This window comes from Bidens hawaiensis, unplaced genomic scaffold (assembly GCF_021521415.1).
Source record: "Bidens hawaiensis isolate Kalapana, Puna unplaced genomic scaffold, B.hawaiensis_p1.1 tig00010056_1, whole genome shotgun sequence".
Taxonomy (NCBI): Eukaryota; Viridiplantae; Streptophyta; class Magnoliopsida; order Asterales; family Asteraceae; genus Bidens; species Bidens hawaiensis.
In genome coordinates this window covers 631932-648689 of record NW_027491759.1, presented here as the reverse complement: position 1 = coordinate 648689, position 16758 = coordinate 631932, and the positions used below count along the sequence as shown (strand labels likewise).

The 16758-nt window shown below is 44.7% G+C and overlaps 1 protein-coding gene across 1 annotated transcript; it reads right to left on the bottom strand.

Moving 5' to 3' along the window:
- Positions 1 to 391: 391 nt before the first annotated feature.
- On the bottom strand, positions 392 to 16374 carry LOC143534079 (WAT1-related protein At1g70260-like). Its single transcript, XM_077028674.1, has 7 exons — positions 15964 to 16374; positions 15544 to 15588; positions 2603 to 2719; positions 1321 to 1561; positions 883 to 1041; positions 626 to 777; positions 392 to 527 (listed from the first exon to the last, which is right to left on the bottom strand). Exons 1-7 carry the CDS (start codon positions 16164 to 16166, stop codon positions 392 to 394), a joined length of 1053 nt encoding a protein of 350 aa, XP_076884789.1. The 5' UTR covers positions 16167 to 16374.
- Positions 16375 to 16758: the final 384 nt, after the last annotated feature.

Below are 16758 nucleotides of genomic sequence, written 5' to 3'. Positions count from 1 at the left end.
ATAAAAGATGATTGGTAACTGAGTATGTAAGATTGAGGGTCCACAAATAAGGTATCAATGACCGGGTACTATAACTTGAAATTGGGTGACCGGAGTTTAAGTTAAATAGGAGATGGAGGTGTTCCTGCATTCCGGGGGAGGGGGGGGGGGGGTATTAATTTCTTTGTATGCGTACTTGGATAGCCGCTGCATTGATGCTAGAGAAAGCCATTTTATAACTTTTTATTTTGTTTTCATCCATAACTTCAAATCTTGTTACTTATTTCTTGTATGATATAAGATTGTACATTATGCTTATAGCTAGGGCCTTCAAAAATACCCTAGCTAGCTTGCATAAAACATATATATATATATATATATATATATATATATGTATTAAAACACATCTTAATTAAACTTGTTCTTCTTGTAGAAGAGGGATGCTCTCTTCCTGTATGTTCGCTTTGGCCTTCTTACTTTCATCCTCTTTGATTTGACCCCACATCATTGAGTAATATCCAATTCCCGATATCACTGCGGCCATCAAGCTGCGTATATGATTTGTATCTTAATTAGGAAAAGTTAATAATGCCAAAACAAACTAAGATTGGTAGCAAGTTAATATGTAATGTTTCGAAAGGATTACCTTCCGTAATGAAATGTTTGAGCAAAGAAAACGCAACCAAACATGCCAGCAACTACAACCCCGAAAGGCTTGAACATAATAACGTAAAACTGGCTCTTTCTTTGTGCGCACCACATATATACATGGCTTTTGATTAGACTTCCAAATAGCGGCTTTTAAGGAAGACACGTGATAATTAATCAGACTTGTAATTACTTCTTAAACCGTAAAACTACAAAACAATGACATGATTCATATAAGCGAGCTAAATTGCTTACCGTTAACACAATGACAAGAAGTGCCATGTCAAATTCAAGCCTCCATGCAGTAGGATCTCGTTCTGTGACTATAGCAAGCAAAGCAGATTGAAATGTCCCCAATAAGGTAGAACTAGAAGCCACTGTCATTACATCAGGGCATTTTTCAACTATTCCCACCTGCCATCAATATTAAAACTGAATCATGGATATCAATTTAGCAATAATACTTGATGGGCGTTATCATATATAATACTTGATGGGCGTTATCATATAGGAATAATGACTAAAATGACCCTTTTTACTGTTGGTAATCAGAGATCAATTCACAATTGAATTGAATAATACAAGGTTGAAATAAACAAACGACAATTATAAGTTTAGTTTAAATACTAATATTTACTAACAACATTCCTTGACGTAATTATAATATGTGTTTTATACTGGGTCAAGTAAAACCTGGATAATATTCCATATTGAGTAAGACAAGGACGCGGCCACAAAAAGTGCACAACCAAGTACCCAGTTTTCATTGTGAGACAAGAAAACAAAGAGTCGAGGAGCTAGTTGAAGATGAGTCGATGGGTCCTTCACCACGGGTCCCCTATAGAGCGTGAGCGTCACGGCTCCAGCCACAGATATCAATGTACCCATCAATTTTATTCGGTTGCTTGAACTTCTCAAATCCACATTTGTCCTTCTATAAACAATAACAAATTAATAATCACTATGGTAATAAAACAAAAAATATTTCTGTGTTTTAAATGCTCATAACAATTTGGTCATAGTTTTGAGTTCATGATCTAACAATATTCTTGTATAGTTGTATATATCTGAATCTCGGTACATATAATACTCATAATTTATTTTAATAACACATTTTTTATACAGACAAAGCTAACGTAAGTTGTCATTTAAGGGTGCTTTTGGGAGCCACCGGCCACTTCTAATTTCTGAATCAAATATTCTCTTAAACGATTTCTAAATTAAGTCAAAACAAATGCAAGTATTTAAATACAAATAAAATATACGATGTGATAGAATTATACATATACAGCTTGAGTGTCTGAGGTGTGTCTTTAGTTTGTGAATTTTCTTATTAACCATATGTACGTGTATATATATATCTATAATTTGAGCAAAAACATTAACACTCTAATATATCCTGTAGCTAAATCGATCTACACCATTGTCCATCACGGAAACGGAACCCTTAACCTCATGGAAAACGATACCATTTAAAGGTTCTTTGGTGATTAATTATAAATATATGTACGTAAGTTTTTAGTTCACTAGCTACTAGAAAACTGATCAGTTGTTTCCTATATCAAAATTGTACAGAAATATGTAGCAAACGGCCATTTCCAACAAAGCTGTCAAAATCTGTTGTGTGAAACATTCATATATATATATATATATATTTACGTGTGAACCAATAACCAAATCCTTAGACAATTACTGCATGGTTGCATGCATGCATGCAAATATACTGTTTTCATATATAATACAAAAATGTGCATCAGTAACCATATTCCAACGTTTGTATTTAGAACCACTGCACTAACTACGGATCATTTTCTATTATATAAGGTTTCGTTGCATGAAAGTAGATAATTATATATTTCCAAAAACTTCAAGTTTATTTTCATACTAGCTTGTTATTCAATATAAAAGCTACGTACTATTAAAATTCCTCAATCAATAAAAAGATATTTATGTAATTAAAACGAGGGAAGCGAACCTGCAAAACACAGCAAGAATGAATGAAAAAGAGGGGATCGTGCAACCCATTCCAATAGCAGCGATAGGGGAACTATAACTCAATCCAACAAACGCTAGATTTTGTGCCATTGTCACCCTGTATATATGTACACATAAATTATACCTTAAATCAGATCAAGCAAATCTGACTATGTATATATTATGATCCTTGAAGCTCAAACACGTACGTATAAGATTAAAACTGATTATCCCATGTTTTCCTACAAATGGTTTTAGTTTTAGTTCCAAAGTTGATTGTTCTTTTCTTTTAAAGTTTCATATTAGTGATCAACTTTCTACCATTCATTATAACCACGTGAAGAAACGTGGATCTACTCACTGGTAGCAGATCTACTTTCCTCGGGTGTGATTATACTATTTCACCGATGGTTCTTCTGGATCAGTGTTCTTCCACCTACAAAATGAACAGCGCCGTTACTTACCCCTCAGAAAGGGACAGAGGGGTCCTCTTTGGGGTAACCCTCCGGCGTGAGAATAAGTATATGTAGGAGAAGATGATAATGTGAGAGTAAGGGAATTTGGAGAGTATTGCTTAATTGCTGAATACTGTATGTTACTCTGTATGATTATGTGATTGTGTTTCTCCGTGTATCAAATCTGGAGACTCTGCTGAATAGCTGAACCCTCTCTCTTATGGTGTTACTGGATGTAACTGTTTTGTGAGTGAATGTGATTGAATATGATTGAATGTGAATAAATACTGGCTGTAACTGTCAGCTCTTGGATCATCTTTCCTTGTGGAGTTGATGCTGTATTTATAGTGCTAGGGTTTCCATTGATTGGGCTCAGCCTTGTTGGCCTCCTCCAATCGATTTGCGCCACGTGTCCTTGGAGACACCTGGTGCTTTTTCATTGGTTATAATCACGTGGTAACCCATGAGTCATGCTGAGCTGTCCACCTTTCATTTAGCAGCTGTCAACATCAGCATATCCTTATTCCTTAAAAAGATGCCTTCTGGAAGGTTGTCTGACGTGCACAATCAAGGTTGCCCTAATCCTGATTTGGATAAGGACGAGGTTGATTATGTGCATGTGTGATATGCGCCCATCCTGAGGATGCGCTCGGTCTTCTCTTTATTCTCACGCGCAGATGTTTCATGCGCAGATGTGATATGCACGAGCATGTTATATGCGCCACGCGCGGATGCGCCACGCGCATATGTGATATGCGTGAGCATATGTGGTGCCTGGGCATATGATGCCTGAGCATATGTGATATGCGCCATGCGCATAGGTTTTGGCTTTGTGCCTTCATAATGTCTTGATTTCAAGTTACTTGTCTGTATCTTTGTGGGTTGACCCGCCTCGCTCAGTGTTGAGGCGGGTACATACCTCTTCAAGCCCCCCCAGTCTAATGTGTGTCTTATCTCGCGCGAGCGCGGTAAGATAGATATTAGACTTACTGATTTGGTCTTTTAATGGGGTTTTGTCGTTTTCTTGGTTGTTTCCATCGTTGCTCGAAGTTCTATCCATTTGGTTAAAACGAAAGGTCCACACACGTCGTTGGTTGGTGGTGACGTGCGCCGGAAACGTGTCAGACGTTTCGTGTGCTCGAGGTGCTACAGTGCCTTTCATGTCCCCTCGCACAGCTGTCTGGAATACGTGTCGCGCTCTCATTGGTTTGCACCTGCGAGTGGGGGCGCGTCTCTGCTCCGTGGCAGTTCCGTGACGTTTTTATGTCCCCTCAACAGTGTCAAGGACACGTGCCGCGACCACGTTGGCTTACAGCTGCGAGTGGGGGCGCGTGAAATCCGATCAGTTGCCAAATTTCTCTCTCCTGGGCCTATAAAAGCAGGCCCTTAAGAAAATTTTTTATCTTCATCTTCATTGTTGCTAATTTTCGAATTTCTGCCTTTCATATTCTGATTTGAGTGTATTCATTGTTTTCGAATCTTCGATTATCTGCTGCTGCAATTGTATGTCTGATAGTTCAGACTCCTCTAACCCCTCAATCACCTCTATTGCCTCTCGAAGACGCCGTGTGAAATCTGTGGTGATGTCGACATTTAAGCAAAAGGGCAAGGGGAAGAGGGTTGTTGAGACCACATCGGAGGAAGTAGGGAGGACCAAGGCCACGAAAAGGTGGAATGAAATCCCCTGCAAATTGAGGCAGGCCGATCTCGACAGCCTCATCTCGTCACAGGGTTTTCTCCCTGTGTTTGGCTGCATGTTGCCTGTGGCCGGGCAAACGGCGGAGGACCCGCCTCCCGGCTATATTTCACTGTACACCCATTTTTTCACCCACTGCAACCTTCGTCTTCCGATGACAAGGTTTGTAGGCGCGGTGTTACGTTTTTTCGGGATTCATATATCCCAAATCCATCCGTTTGGACTTGTGCGCATGACTCATTTCGAGTTCATGTGCAAATCACAGCGCGAGGAGCCCACCCCTCGGCGCTTTCAATTTTTTTACAAGCCCAAGATCCAAGATTCTTGGATCTCCTTTATTCCTCGCAGTCAGAAGGTTAAGTGCAGCACCGTGTCATTCAAGAGCCTTCATGACTGGTCTTAGAGGTTCTTCTACATCAGGGCTGGTGTAATCCCCATCCGCATGACGATGCGCGCGATCGATTCTGCGCCCGCGGATGCGGATGTTATTAAGAACCCAACCGGCGCCTGGGTTAAGAAACTGACCGCCGAACCATCCCCCGCCAAGAAAATTCGCGAGGAGGCGCTGGTGGGGGTCGGCATGAGTAGGCTGTGGGCCGACAGCGCGCTTGAGCCCGTTATCCAAGTCGACGGGTTGTGTAAGTTTATTTCATTGCTTTATTTCTTTTTCTGCGCGAACATAATTCTTTTTGCTGATATCACTTGACTTGTTTTCGCGCAGTCACCAAGGATTATATCCACGCCGCTTATGATGATCAAGTGGAAGGTGGCTCCGTCGCGCTTGGCGCTGGGGAGGTTGGTTTCCCAGATCGCTTCGATGACATGTTCATCCCTGTGGATCTGGAATTTGACTTTGATAGCGACGCGCCTGGTAAGCCTTCGCACTTATGCTTATTCCTTTAGAATACCAAAGTTTATTAACAGTTCTGTTGCTTGTATTTGTAGATGCGCTCGAAAACTACGAGCTGGAGCTCGCGGAAGAGGAGGAGGAGGAAGAGGAGGCGCCCCTATTAAAACGCAAAGCTAAGGGGAAATCTGGCGCAGGGGCCAGTAAGAAACAGAAGAAAGATGACACCCCTGTCGCTCATCCCCATGCTCAAAGGAAAGGACCTGAGGAAACCCAGGTGTTTACCACCAAGGTTTCTTTAGCTTCCCTGCCTGTGAAAGTGGGCAGACCTCCTGTCCACTTGAGGTATGGTGGCGTGACCTCCTCCCTTCGCGCTGCTGAAAAGAGAAGCAGTGCCGCGCCTGCGAAAGGTATACTTTGCTTACCCATAATGGTTCAATGAGGGCGATTCTGATTGAATTATTATTAAATCTTTTTGCATTTGAATGTTTGCAGGACCGGCGACGGTAGCAGATCAGCCTCAGGCGCAACAAGGTGCTGAGGCTGCGCCGGGGACTGCCTCGAAGTCCCCTGTTCTACCCTCAGAAAAGGGTAGAATGAACTTTATGGCGATGTTCGCCGCGCGAACAGAATTGCGCCAAGGTATGTTTTGCGCCATTGTCTTCTGAAGTTTTTGTTTTGATCAAGTCATAAACCATTTTTTGTTGTTGATTTGTTCATAGGAGTTGTAGCTGGCGTACAAGCTGCTGGTGACACTCCTGGCGCCGTTGCCGGCGCTCTGGTTCTGCTCCTGCTCCTGCTAGTGTTGAGTCTCCCCTTATTGGGATTACAAAGGAGCAGGAAACCGTATTGCGCGCCGAACTGGCGGCATCGAGACCTCCCTCGCCTCCTCCTACACGCAGCCCTCCCCGCGAGACTGGTTTGGAGCCCTCCAGGTCGCAGGAGAAGAGGCCTATTGAAGAAGATGAGGAGGATGAGGGGGCTCAAGCTGAAGACTCCTTGGGAGACCGCGCCAGCCCTGCGATGCCACAAGACTTCGCAGCGCAGACTTCTGGTGGGGCTGGCGCTGACTTTTCTGCTTCATCCCCGCAGGTATGTTTTAATTTGTTGCTCCGCTGCGCGTACCTCTATATTTGTATGTTTTATGACTTAGAACATTTCTTGTGTTTTGCAGGAAGGTGACCACGTTTACCGCCCGAGATGGAATATTAATGAAGACAGTTCCTTCCAATCCATGGGCGTATGCGAGGACTTCTGGGCTCATGCCGTGCCTCCTACTGAAAGGAGGTATCAGGAGGGGCGCACCCGCGCTGACTTGCTCAACGATCACATTTTCGCTGGGTCGGCTTTCTTTGCTGCCTCCCAAGAGCTTCATCGTGATTATATTAAAGTTCGCGATGCTCTTGTGGCAGCCCAGCAAGAGGTTAAGGTGGCCGCCTGGAACCTTTCTGATGCTCGCGCACGAGCTGAGAAACTCCAGGCGGAGCTCAGCGAAAACCGAGCAAGTGCCAACACCGCCTTTATTAAGCGCGGGCATGAGCTCCAAGCTGCGCGGGAGAAGCAGCAGATGGCGGAGGGCGAAGTTGCCAAGTACGCGCGGAGAGTGCGTGTCTTGGAACAGCAGGCGGAGGCGCGTGACCAAGCTATCGTCCAGAGTATCACTGAGAAATCATCACTGGAGAGTGAGGTTGCGCGCCTGAAGAAGGAGTTGGCGGCCGCGCAGGCCGATAGGGATGAGGCCTTGGCGACGGCAGCGTTTAGCCAGGAAGCACTTGATGCTGCGCAGGCGGAGAAAGAAAAAATTTTGGCGGCAGCAGCGTCTGATAAAGAGGAGCTAAAAAAGACCTAGGAAACTGTTGAGTTATTAAACTCCCAGGTTCCTGCCCTCGAGACGTCTGTTGCTGGCCTCGCGCAGGATCGCCAATGGCTGGTGTCACAGGGCATGACTCGTTGCGCTTTGGCGATGAAATATTCTGCCGAGTTTCAAGCCCTTGTGATGGACTGCAATGCTGCCGCGCGCTTGGTGGGTCGAGCTGAAGGGTTTACGGATGGGTATGAATATGGCATGTTGAAGAAGAACCCATCCGACTACCCTTACAAGAGCGACGCGGCCTGCGCGGACATGGCCGCGGTGGGGGAGAAGTATATGAATACTCCCATCCCCATCCTTGTGCAGGTACCTTGACCTTAATGAGTTTTTCTTGATTAATTTTCCAAGTGTTTTGTACTCAATACTTTTCTAATGATTTGCAGATAGCTGCGCTTGCTGACCAGCCCGACCTCGGCGCGCTAAAGAAGTTGCTCGATGAATGCGAGGGGGCTGTTGGCGATGATGTTGGCGCGGGGGATGTTGCCCCTGCCAGCGGCTCTGGCGCGGCGAAAGAATCTGCTCCTGACACCGTCGTGATAGAAGACTCCAATGAGGAGGAAGAACTTGACTATGGTCAGTTTGGAGATGAGGAGCGGGGCGCGCCAGATGCTGCAGGAGATGATGAGGGTGATGAAGTGGCTGACGTCGACGTGGAGACTTGAGAAGCCCTTCATCTTTCTAATTTTTTTTTTTTTTGTTTTTTGTTATACTTGTAATTTGTAACTCATCACACTTGTAAATTTCAATGCTATGGAATGAAATTTGTTTTCCCTTTTTCACATCTTGCGCATTTCCATTCATCTCTTCATGTTTGCTTGTATAGATATAAGATATGCTTGCACGTTAAAATAAGAACAAGGTTGTAAGGAAATTATTTACTTAACCATAGTCCTATTTTGTAAGTGGTTTCGCAGTATCTTGTTTATGCTGACACGCGCGATGACTTTTCACTATTCCTTTTTTGCGCGTCATTGTCGCGCGTTTTTTATATGGAATTATGAGTTTTAGCCATTACATGCCAGCATGTGTTACTCAGATATCCACTATGATTCCGCGCGCGACCACGACCTGAGACCTTAACAACTATGATTTGGCATGTATTTTGCCTTAGTTGTGTTTAGGGATTTTTATGATCAGGCTGCGCGGGATGATAGATGGATGTTTGTGAGTGTTTTGAGCTAAGGCTTTTTGTTTTAGGCTACGGCCCTGACGTTTTAGAGTTAAGACTCGTTAACGCGTTTGAGCTAAGGCTCGCGCATGTATGTTTTACTTCGTTTTATTTTGTTTTGAAGTCAATATAGTGTTGTCATATTGCTCCAAATTAATAAAGGAAGTGTGAAACATGTATGCAAAGGTAATAGAACAAATATTGAAAGATAGCGCGAATCATCATTCATGATGGCTTAAAAGCCTTGATTACATATTTGAATTTTTACATGAAGCATTTTCTAAGCTGTGCTGCATTCCACGCGCGCGGTATCTTTTTTCCATTCAAATCTTTTAAAGTGTACGCGCCTTTCCCCAATTCTTCTGAGATTTGATAAGGTCCTTCCCAATTGGGGGACATTTTTCCTGGGGGTATTGCGCGGCTAGCTTCATTGTTTCGAAGGACAAAATCATTTTTCTTGAAGTGGCATTCTTTAACGCGCTGATTATAATATTTTTCCAGCTTTTTCTTGTATTTGGCTTCATTGATGATAGCCGCTTCTCTGCGCCCTTCAAGCAAGTTGAGGTCCAATCTTCTTTCGCGCTCGTTATCAGTCTTGCTCATCATGAGTACCCTATGGGATGGGCACCCAATTTCCGCTGGGATCATAGCCTCTGTCCCATATGTTAGGCTGAACGGGGATTCGCCATTGCTAGTTTTGCTTAATGTCCTGTGCGCCCACAGGACATTAGGTAACATTTCGACCCAAGAATGGGGTTCTCCCTCCAACCTTTTCTTCAACCCATTTAACAAACTTTGATTCGCACGCTCCACTTGGCCATTCCCCTGAGGGTGGTAGACCGAAGTGAAGATTTGGTTGATGTGCAATTCTTTGAGCCAGCTGGATATCTTCCTGTCAGTGAATTGTTTGCCATTGTCGCTCACAATTTCCATAGGAAGGCCAAAACGGCAAATGATGTGGCTCCAGATAAATTGCTTCATCGCCTCAGCTGTGATTTTTGCTAGCGGCTTGGCCTCAACCCATTTTGTGAAATAGTCTACCGCCACTACCAAAAATTTCACTCGCCCTTGCGCTTGCGGCAGGGGCCCCACAATATCAATGGCCCATTTGTGGAAAGGCCATGCGGAGGTCACTGGAATCAAGTTGTTCTTTGGCCGCATGGTGTTTGGCGCGTAGCTCTGACATGCCTTGCATTTTTGGATTTCTTTTAGCGCATCCAAGTACATGCCTGGCCAATAGTAGCCTGAGCTCATTGCCTTGGCAACCACCATGCGCGGGCCAGCGTGTATTCCACAGATTCCTTCGTGAATCTCCCTAATCACATAGCTTGCTTCTTCAGCATCCAGGCATTTCATGAGCGGTCCAAGATAAGAGCGTCGATATAATGTACCATCAAGTAGTTCATAGTTCTGCGCCTTGTGTCTTATCTTCCTCGCCTGTGCGCGATCGTCCGGTAACTTCCCCTCCTTCAGGAATTCCATTATTGGAGTTATCTAGGATGAAGGGGTTGTATGAATTACAAGGACAGATTGCATTTGCACTGACGGGCTGCTCATCACTTCCACCCTGACATCTTTGCTAAAGTGATCAAAACTGGTTGATGCCATCTTACTCAGCGCGTCTGCAGATTTGTTTTCACTGCGCGGAATATGAATGATTCCGAAGCTGTCAAATTGCTCGGTGAGCTTTTTCGCCTGCTCTAGATATAGAGGCATGGTGTTCTCCTTGGCATCATAAAGGCCATTGACCTGTGCTGCTACCAAGTATGAATCAACATGGGCCTCTAGCTTTTTTACCCCGAATTTGTGCGCGATGCGCAGGCCAGCCAGCAGGGCTTCATACTCAGCCTCATTGTTGGTGCTTTTGAAGTCCAACCTGATGGCGTAAGTATATTCATGATTCTCTGGATCCAACAGTTTGAGGCCTGCGCCGGACCCTTCATTGTTTGAAGCTCCGTCAGTGAACAATCTCCAAACATTTTCCTCATCATTGGCTCGCGGGGGGTCTACCTCGCGCTGAGCCTCTTCAATTTTTCCTTCGGGGACCTCGGCAATGAAATCAGCCAAGACTTGTCCCTTTATTGTTGGTCGAGGCTTATAGGAGATCGTGTGCTCTCCTAATTCCAGTGCCCAGTTTGTCAGCCTTCCTGAGAGCGCGGAACGGAGCAAGACTTGCTGGATGTTGTAACCAGTCAGAACTTCAATGGGATGACCATTGAAATATCTATGAAGCTTGCGCGACGCGTGTGTTAGTGACAAAACTAACTTTTCCATGATGGAGTAGCGCGTCTCAGGATCTGTCAGCACCCGACTCACATAGTATATTGGCGTTTGGATCCCCTTGCGATCCATCAATAATACTGCGCCGATGGCGCGGTCTCCAGCTGACAAGTACAATGTAAGGGTTTCGCCAGGAAGTGGAGCTGTGAGCGCGGGCATTTTTATGAGGCATTCTTTTATCTCACTGAAAGCTTGCTCAGCCTCAGGCGTCCACTTGAATTGGCTCTTCTTCAAGCAGTTCCTCAAAGTGTTAACGAATGGAGTAGATTTGCTGGCGTGGTTCGCTAGGAACCTGTTGATTGACACCAATCTACCATTCAGCTTCTGAACCTCTTTCATGGTGGATGGTGAAGGCATGTCAAGGATGGCTTCCACTTTTTCAGGGTTCACCTTGAAACCATCCTTAGTGACCATTACACCAAGAAATTTCCCCTCTTCCGCGCCAAAAGTACATTTGCTCGGGTTGAGCTTCATGTTAACTTCCGTTAGGCGCTGAAGAGTTTCCTCGATGTCTTTGAGCATTTGTATCTCCTCCCTGCTCTTGATCACCAAATCATCCACGTAGACTTCTAGATTTCTTCCGATTTGTTCACTGAAAACCGAATCCATAAGTCTCTGATAGGTGGCGCCCGCATTCTTTAAACCAAAGGGCATTTTTGTGTAACAAAAAACACCCTTGTCGGTTCTGAAGGCAGTCTTGTCTTCGTCTTGTGGTGCCATTTGAATCTGGTGATAACCTTTGTAGGCATCCAGGAAACATTTGAGCTTGAATGGCGCCACGGAGTCCACCTTTGCGTCGATGTTTGGGAGGGGGTAACAGTCTTTCGGACATGCTTTGTTGAGGTCCTTGAAGTCAATACACATCCTCCATGACCCGTTGCATTTCTTTACCATCACAGGATTGGCTACCCACGTCTGGTATCGGATCGGGCGGATGATGTTTGCGCGCAACAGGTCCTCGACTTGCTCATTCATGGCCTTCGCCTTTTCATCCCCCATGATTCTCTTTTTCTGAGCAATTGGCTCCACCGACTTGAACGTGTTAAGAGAATGTTGCGCCAAGTCTCGCGGGACCCCAGTCATATCGGAGTGTTGCCACGCGAAGACCGACGTGTATTTTGTGAGCAACCTTTTCATTCTCAATCTCGTTTCGTCTGAAATGGTAGCGCCAATTGTGACCGTTTGGTCTGGGAATTTTGGGTTTAAAATCCACTTCTCTGGCGCATTGTCCGCCATTGGAAGTTTCATTCTCCCTTCCCGCGGCGTACTTGTCTCTGCGCACAAATGATCGCGGTAAACAAATGTTACGCCTGTTGGTGTAGGGAACCCCAATGCGCCGTGCGCCGGCGACGGTATAGCATTAAATTGGGCAATCGTTCCCCTACCCAGGATCATATTGTGGCATGACGTGGTGGGCAAGACCAAGAAGTTGACAATTTCGGCTCGCTTGTGCTCATCATCCCCCATAGTTAGTTCAAACTGAATCTGACCTAGGGGATGGATGATTTCATTTGAAACACCACAGATTGGTGCGTTCACAATTTCTAGCCGCGCTTGGTCTGCCGGGTCTAACTTTCTGAAACATTGCTCATACATAATGTCAGATTCGCTTTCAGTGTCCACCAGGACTTTTGACACTTCGTAATGAGCAATGTGTGTGGTGATGACGAGAGGACTGCTTATTGAAGGGCCTCCCCTGATTCTTGGGAAGATAACTTGCTGCTCGCGCCAATCTCCGTTGATTTGCGCACTTCTCTTTTTTGACGTCTGCCCTTGTCGTCCCCCCTCAGCCACACAGATTCTTTTGTATTTCTTGCTGGCAGAGGCGCCTTCCGGTTGCTCATCTTCTATTCTTGGGTTTTTCACCAAGTGAGCCAGCCTGCCTGATTTTACATCTTTCTCGATCGCATCCTTTAAATGATGGCATGCGTCGGTGTTGTGGCCCGGGGACCTGTGAAATTCACAATATTTGCCACTGTTTTGCGGTCCCTTGTAGTGTAGTTGCTTGGGGGGCTTGAATTGGACATTCTCAGTACTTAACACCTGTGAAGGTGTTTTAGTGAGGGAAGTCCATATTCTTGGCAGAGGTCTGCTAGGATCTCTGCCGCCCTCCCTCTTGTCACCCTCCCCGCGATTACGAACATCTTTTTGGGGCTGGGGTGAGCTTGGTTGCGCTTGTTTTTCTGCGGAAGAAAAACTTGTTGGCTGCAACCTGGACCATACAGAGTTCTGTTTGGCCCTCTTCTCTTTGCTGCGCGGTGATTCAGCCTGATGCGCTCTTTCTCTTGCCCTATCTTGGGCAATCTGTTTTTCATTTCTCGCGAAGACTCGCGATGCTTCCATTAGTTTTGCCCAAGTGGTGGGCATACCATCTTTGCTTACGAGAGCTCGGCGGAGTTGATCACTGCGCGCGCCTTGAATAAAGGCCACGCGCAGGAGCTGCTCAGTTATACCCCCGATTGCCAGGGACTCCTGATTGAAACGAGTGATGTAGTCTTCAATCGTTTCATCATTTCTGCGCACGCAGTGCATGATGTCATCAGGATCGCGCGTGTGTCTGCGCTGCTGTACGAAGTGGGCTTGGAATTTTTCCAATAGTTCCTCAAACCCATCAATTTGCCCAGTCGGCAAGCTCTCGAACCAGACCCGCGCCGCGCCCGTAAGGCAGCGGGCAAACATGTGACACCATGTTGGCATCGTCCAGCTCTCTAGGTTTCCCGTGTTATAGAAACCTTGCAAAAAGTCATCTGGATCTGTTGTGCCATCATATTTGCCCAGACCACTTGGCATCTTGGTCTTGTGCTGGATGGGGGCCTTAGCGATGCGCTCAGTAAATTTTGAGTGCTTCACTAAGATGGCCGGCCTGTACGGCGTGGTTACGTCTACTTGCCCCCTCACTGGCGGGCTGTACGGCATGTGCAGATCCAGATCTGCTCTGGCTGCAGGCGCCATGTTCACAGGCGCGCGGAGTTGTGAGCCTCTTGCATGAGTATCTCGCGTCTTCCTCATGCTATGCACTTCTTCATCACTGAACTCAGTGTGTGCAGTGTGAACAGAATGTCCTTCTTCCGGCGCGCGCGGCCTTTTTGTAGTCTGCTTATCAAACGCTTGCCTTTGTGTTATGTCGGCTAGGTTTTTCTGCTTGACCATCTCATTATACTTGTCCATTAGACGCCGCTGCTCGCTTATGAGCCATTCTTTAGGATCATTCGCTTCATCTTCTGGACCCATTGGTCCTTTTTGTTTTGCGCCGGCAAGATTGTGTAACGTGAGATCGTCTGGAGGAGTTTCAGTCTGCCCGTGAGGAGTTGTGATGAAGGGACGGTTACTGGTGGGGCGCGTAGAATCACGCGGCCCCCTCAGGAACTGCTGTCCCTCATTAACATCCCCACGTTCAATATCCTCCAGAACTTGATCAACGTTATGAACGCCAGAAACCATGGTGATTGATTTTTTTTTTTTTTGTAGATCTGATGAGATCTGATTGCCGTTTGTAACAGTGGATGGCGCCAATGAAGAAACGTGGATCTACTCACTGGTAGCAGATCTACTTTCCTCGGGTGTGATTATACTATTTCACCGATGGTTCTTCTGGATCAGTGTTCTTCCACCTACAAAATGAACAGCGCCGTTACTTACCCCTCAGAAAGGGACAGAGGGGTCCTCTTTGGGGTAACCCTCCGGCGTGAGAATAAGTATATGTAGGAGAAGATGATAATGTGAGAGTAAGGGAATTTGGAGAGTATTGCTTAATTGCTGAATACTGTATGTTACTCTGTATGATTATGTGATTGTGTTTCTCCGTGTATCAAATCTGGAGACTCTGCTGAATAGCTGAACCCTCTCTCTTATGGTGTTACTGGATGTAACTGTTTTGTGAGTGAATGTGATTGAATATGATTGAATGTGAATAAATACTGGCTGTAACTGTCAGCTCTTGGATCATCTTTCCTTGTGGAGTTGATGCTGTATTTATAGTGCTAGGGTTTCCATTGATTGGGCTCAGCCTTGTTGGCCTCCTCCAATCGATTTGCGCCACGTGTCCTTGGAGACACCTGGTGCTTTTTCATTGGTTATAATCACGTGGTAACCCATGAGTCATGCTGAGCTGTCCACCTTTCATTTAGCAGCTGTCAACATCAGCATATCCTTATTCCTTAAAAAGATGCCTTCTGGAAGGTTGTCTGACGTGCACAATCAAGGTTGCCCTAATCCTGATTTGGATAAGGACGAGGTTGATTATGTGCATGTGTGATATGCGCCCATCCTGAGGATGCGCTCGGTCTTCTCTTTATTCTCACGCGCAGATGTTTCATGCGCAGATGTGATATGCACGAGCATGTTATATGCGCCACGCGCGGATGCGCCACGCGCATATGTGATATGCGTGAGCATATGTGGTGCCTGGGCATATGATGCCTGAGCATATGTGATATGCGCCATGCGCATAGGTTTTGGCTTTGTGCCTTCATAATGTTTTGATTTCAAGTTACTTGTCTGTATCTTTGTGGGTTGACCCGCCTCGCTCAGTGTTGAGGCGGGTACATACCTCTTCACCACGCATAACTGTTATATATCGATTGATTGCCATTGCTAATAAGGATCATCAAGAGCAAGAATACAAACCCAACGAAACCAAGAAGAAAAAACCGTGGCAGAAGATCTTCTCTCCTGCAAGATATATAACCAATATAGAATTAAGCAAACTTTAAGTAACCGTACGTTGGTATTATGAATATACTAAAACAGTCAATCTGCATGCATGCATTCGTTCGATCATGTGTTATTTATGGTGATGATCCATATGTATTTGCATCTGAATTCACAATCAAACTTTGTGTTCGATTGGGTATATATATGCTCGATCTAAATACATTTGAATGATCATATGATGTTGATTATATATATATTTGTTTTTGGATAACAATGGTCAATCCAAGATAAGGTTTGAACCTGAGACTATTTATTCAGGTCCTTAATCCTCACCACCAGGTCATCTTGTAATAGTTCTGATATTAATTAATTAGTTAAAGGAAAGAACCGAACTTGTTTTTAGTGACGATGAACGTGTTGTAAGGCAGAAGATAGATAGAAGAGAGTGCATTCGTGTAGACGACGAACACCAAGGGACTTAGCCCTTTGGACAAGACGGTGCTAGCCAAGATGGTTAACCCGATGGTGCAAAACTCCATTGAAGCCATTAGCATGCACGGCACGACTTCACCTAGCACCATAGCCTTCATCACCATGATCTTCTTTTAATGTCTGTCAAGATAGTGAAGACTTCCGTTGCAAAGACAAGCCTATTTATAGGGATTTAAATTGGAGTGATGGAGTGAGTGAGTAACCCTTGAGGAAATGGTGAAGGTACTCTTAAGTCTTAATAATATTAATTAAGGGGTTTTGTAGCTACTCGAATTGAATGGCCCAATCACATAGAGGGAAGGCAACGTAGGTATATATTAATTTGGATTATTTATAATTATCTCCTTTGCATATAAGTTTCATGCAAACGAGTTAACAATAAAGTAGGAAAACTTATAATTTTGCTGATTTAAGAAATCAATAGAACTTTAAAATGTATAAAATGAAAATTAAGTTTAGTAATTTAAACTATGATGGTTAATGCCAAAAAAAAACTATATATTTTTTATATATGAATATTACAACCACCCCTTAATTGGGCGTAGCGTATTATTTAGGGAAAAAAGTAAACATTCTTTCAAATATGTATTTATTCTGAACAATATTTTAGCTCGGTTAATAATTTTTTGTTATGATAGACCTACATATCTAAATTGATGATCTGAATATAAGTACAACCAAATTAAAGATAATCCT

Coding starts and splice junctions, on each gene's coding strand:
- LOC143534079 (XM_077028674.1), bottom strand. CDS start 16,166: ATGGTGATGAAGGCTATGGTGCTAGGTGAAGTCGTGCCGTGCATGCTA. Junction 2,720..15,543: donor TTTCTTCTTGGTTTCGTTGG/GTTTGTATTCTT, acceptor ACATATATACAG/GGTGACAATGGCACAAAATC. Junction 528..625: donor CAAACATTTCATTACGGAAG/GTAATCCTTTCG, acceptor TCATATACGCAG/CTTGATGGCCGCAGTGATAT.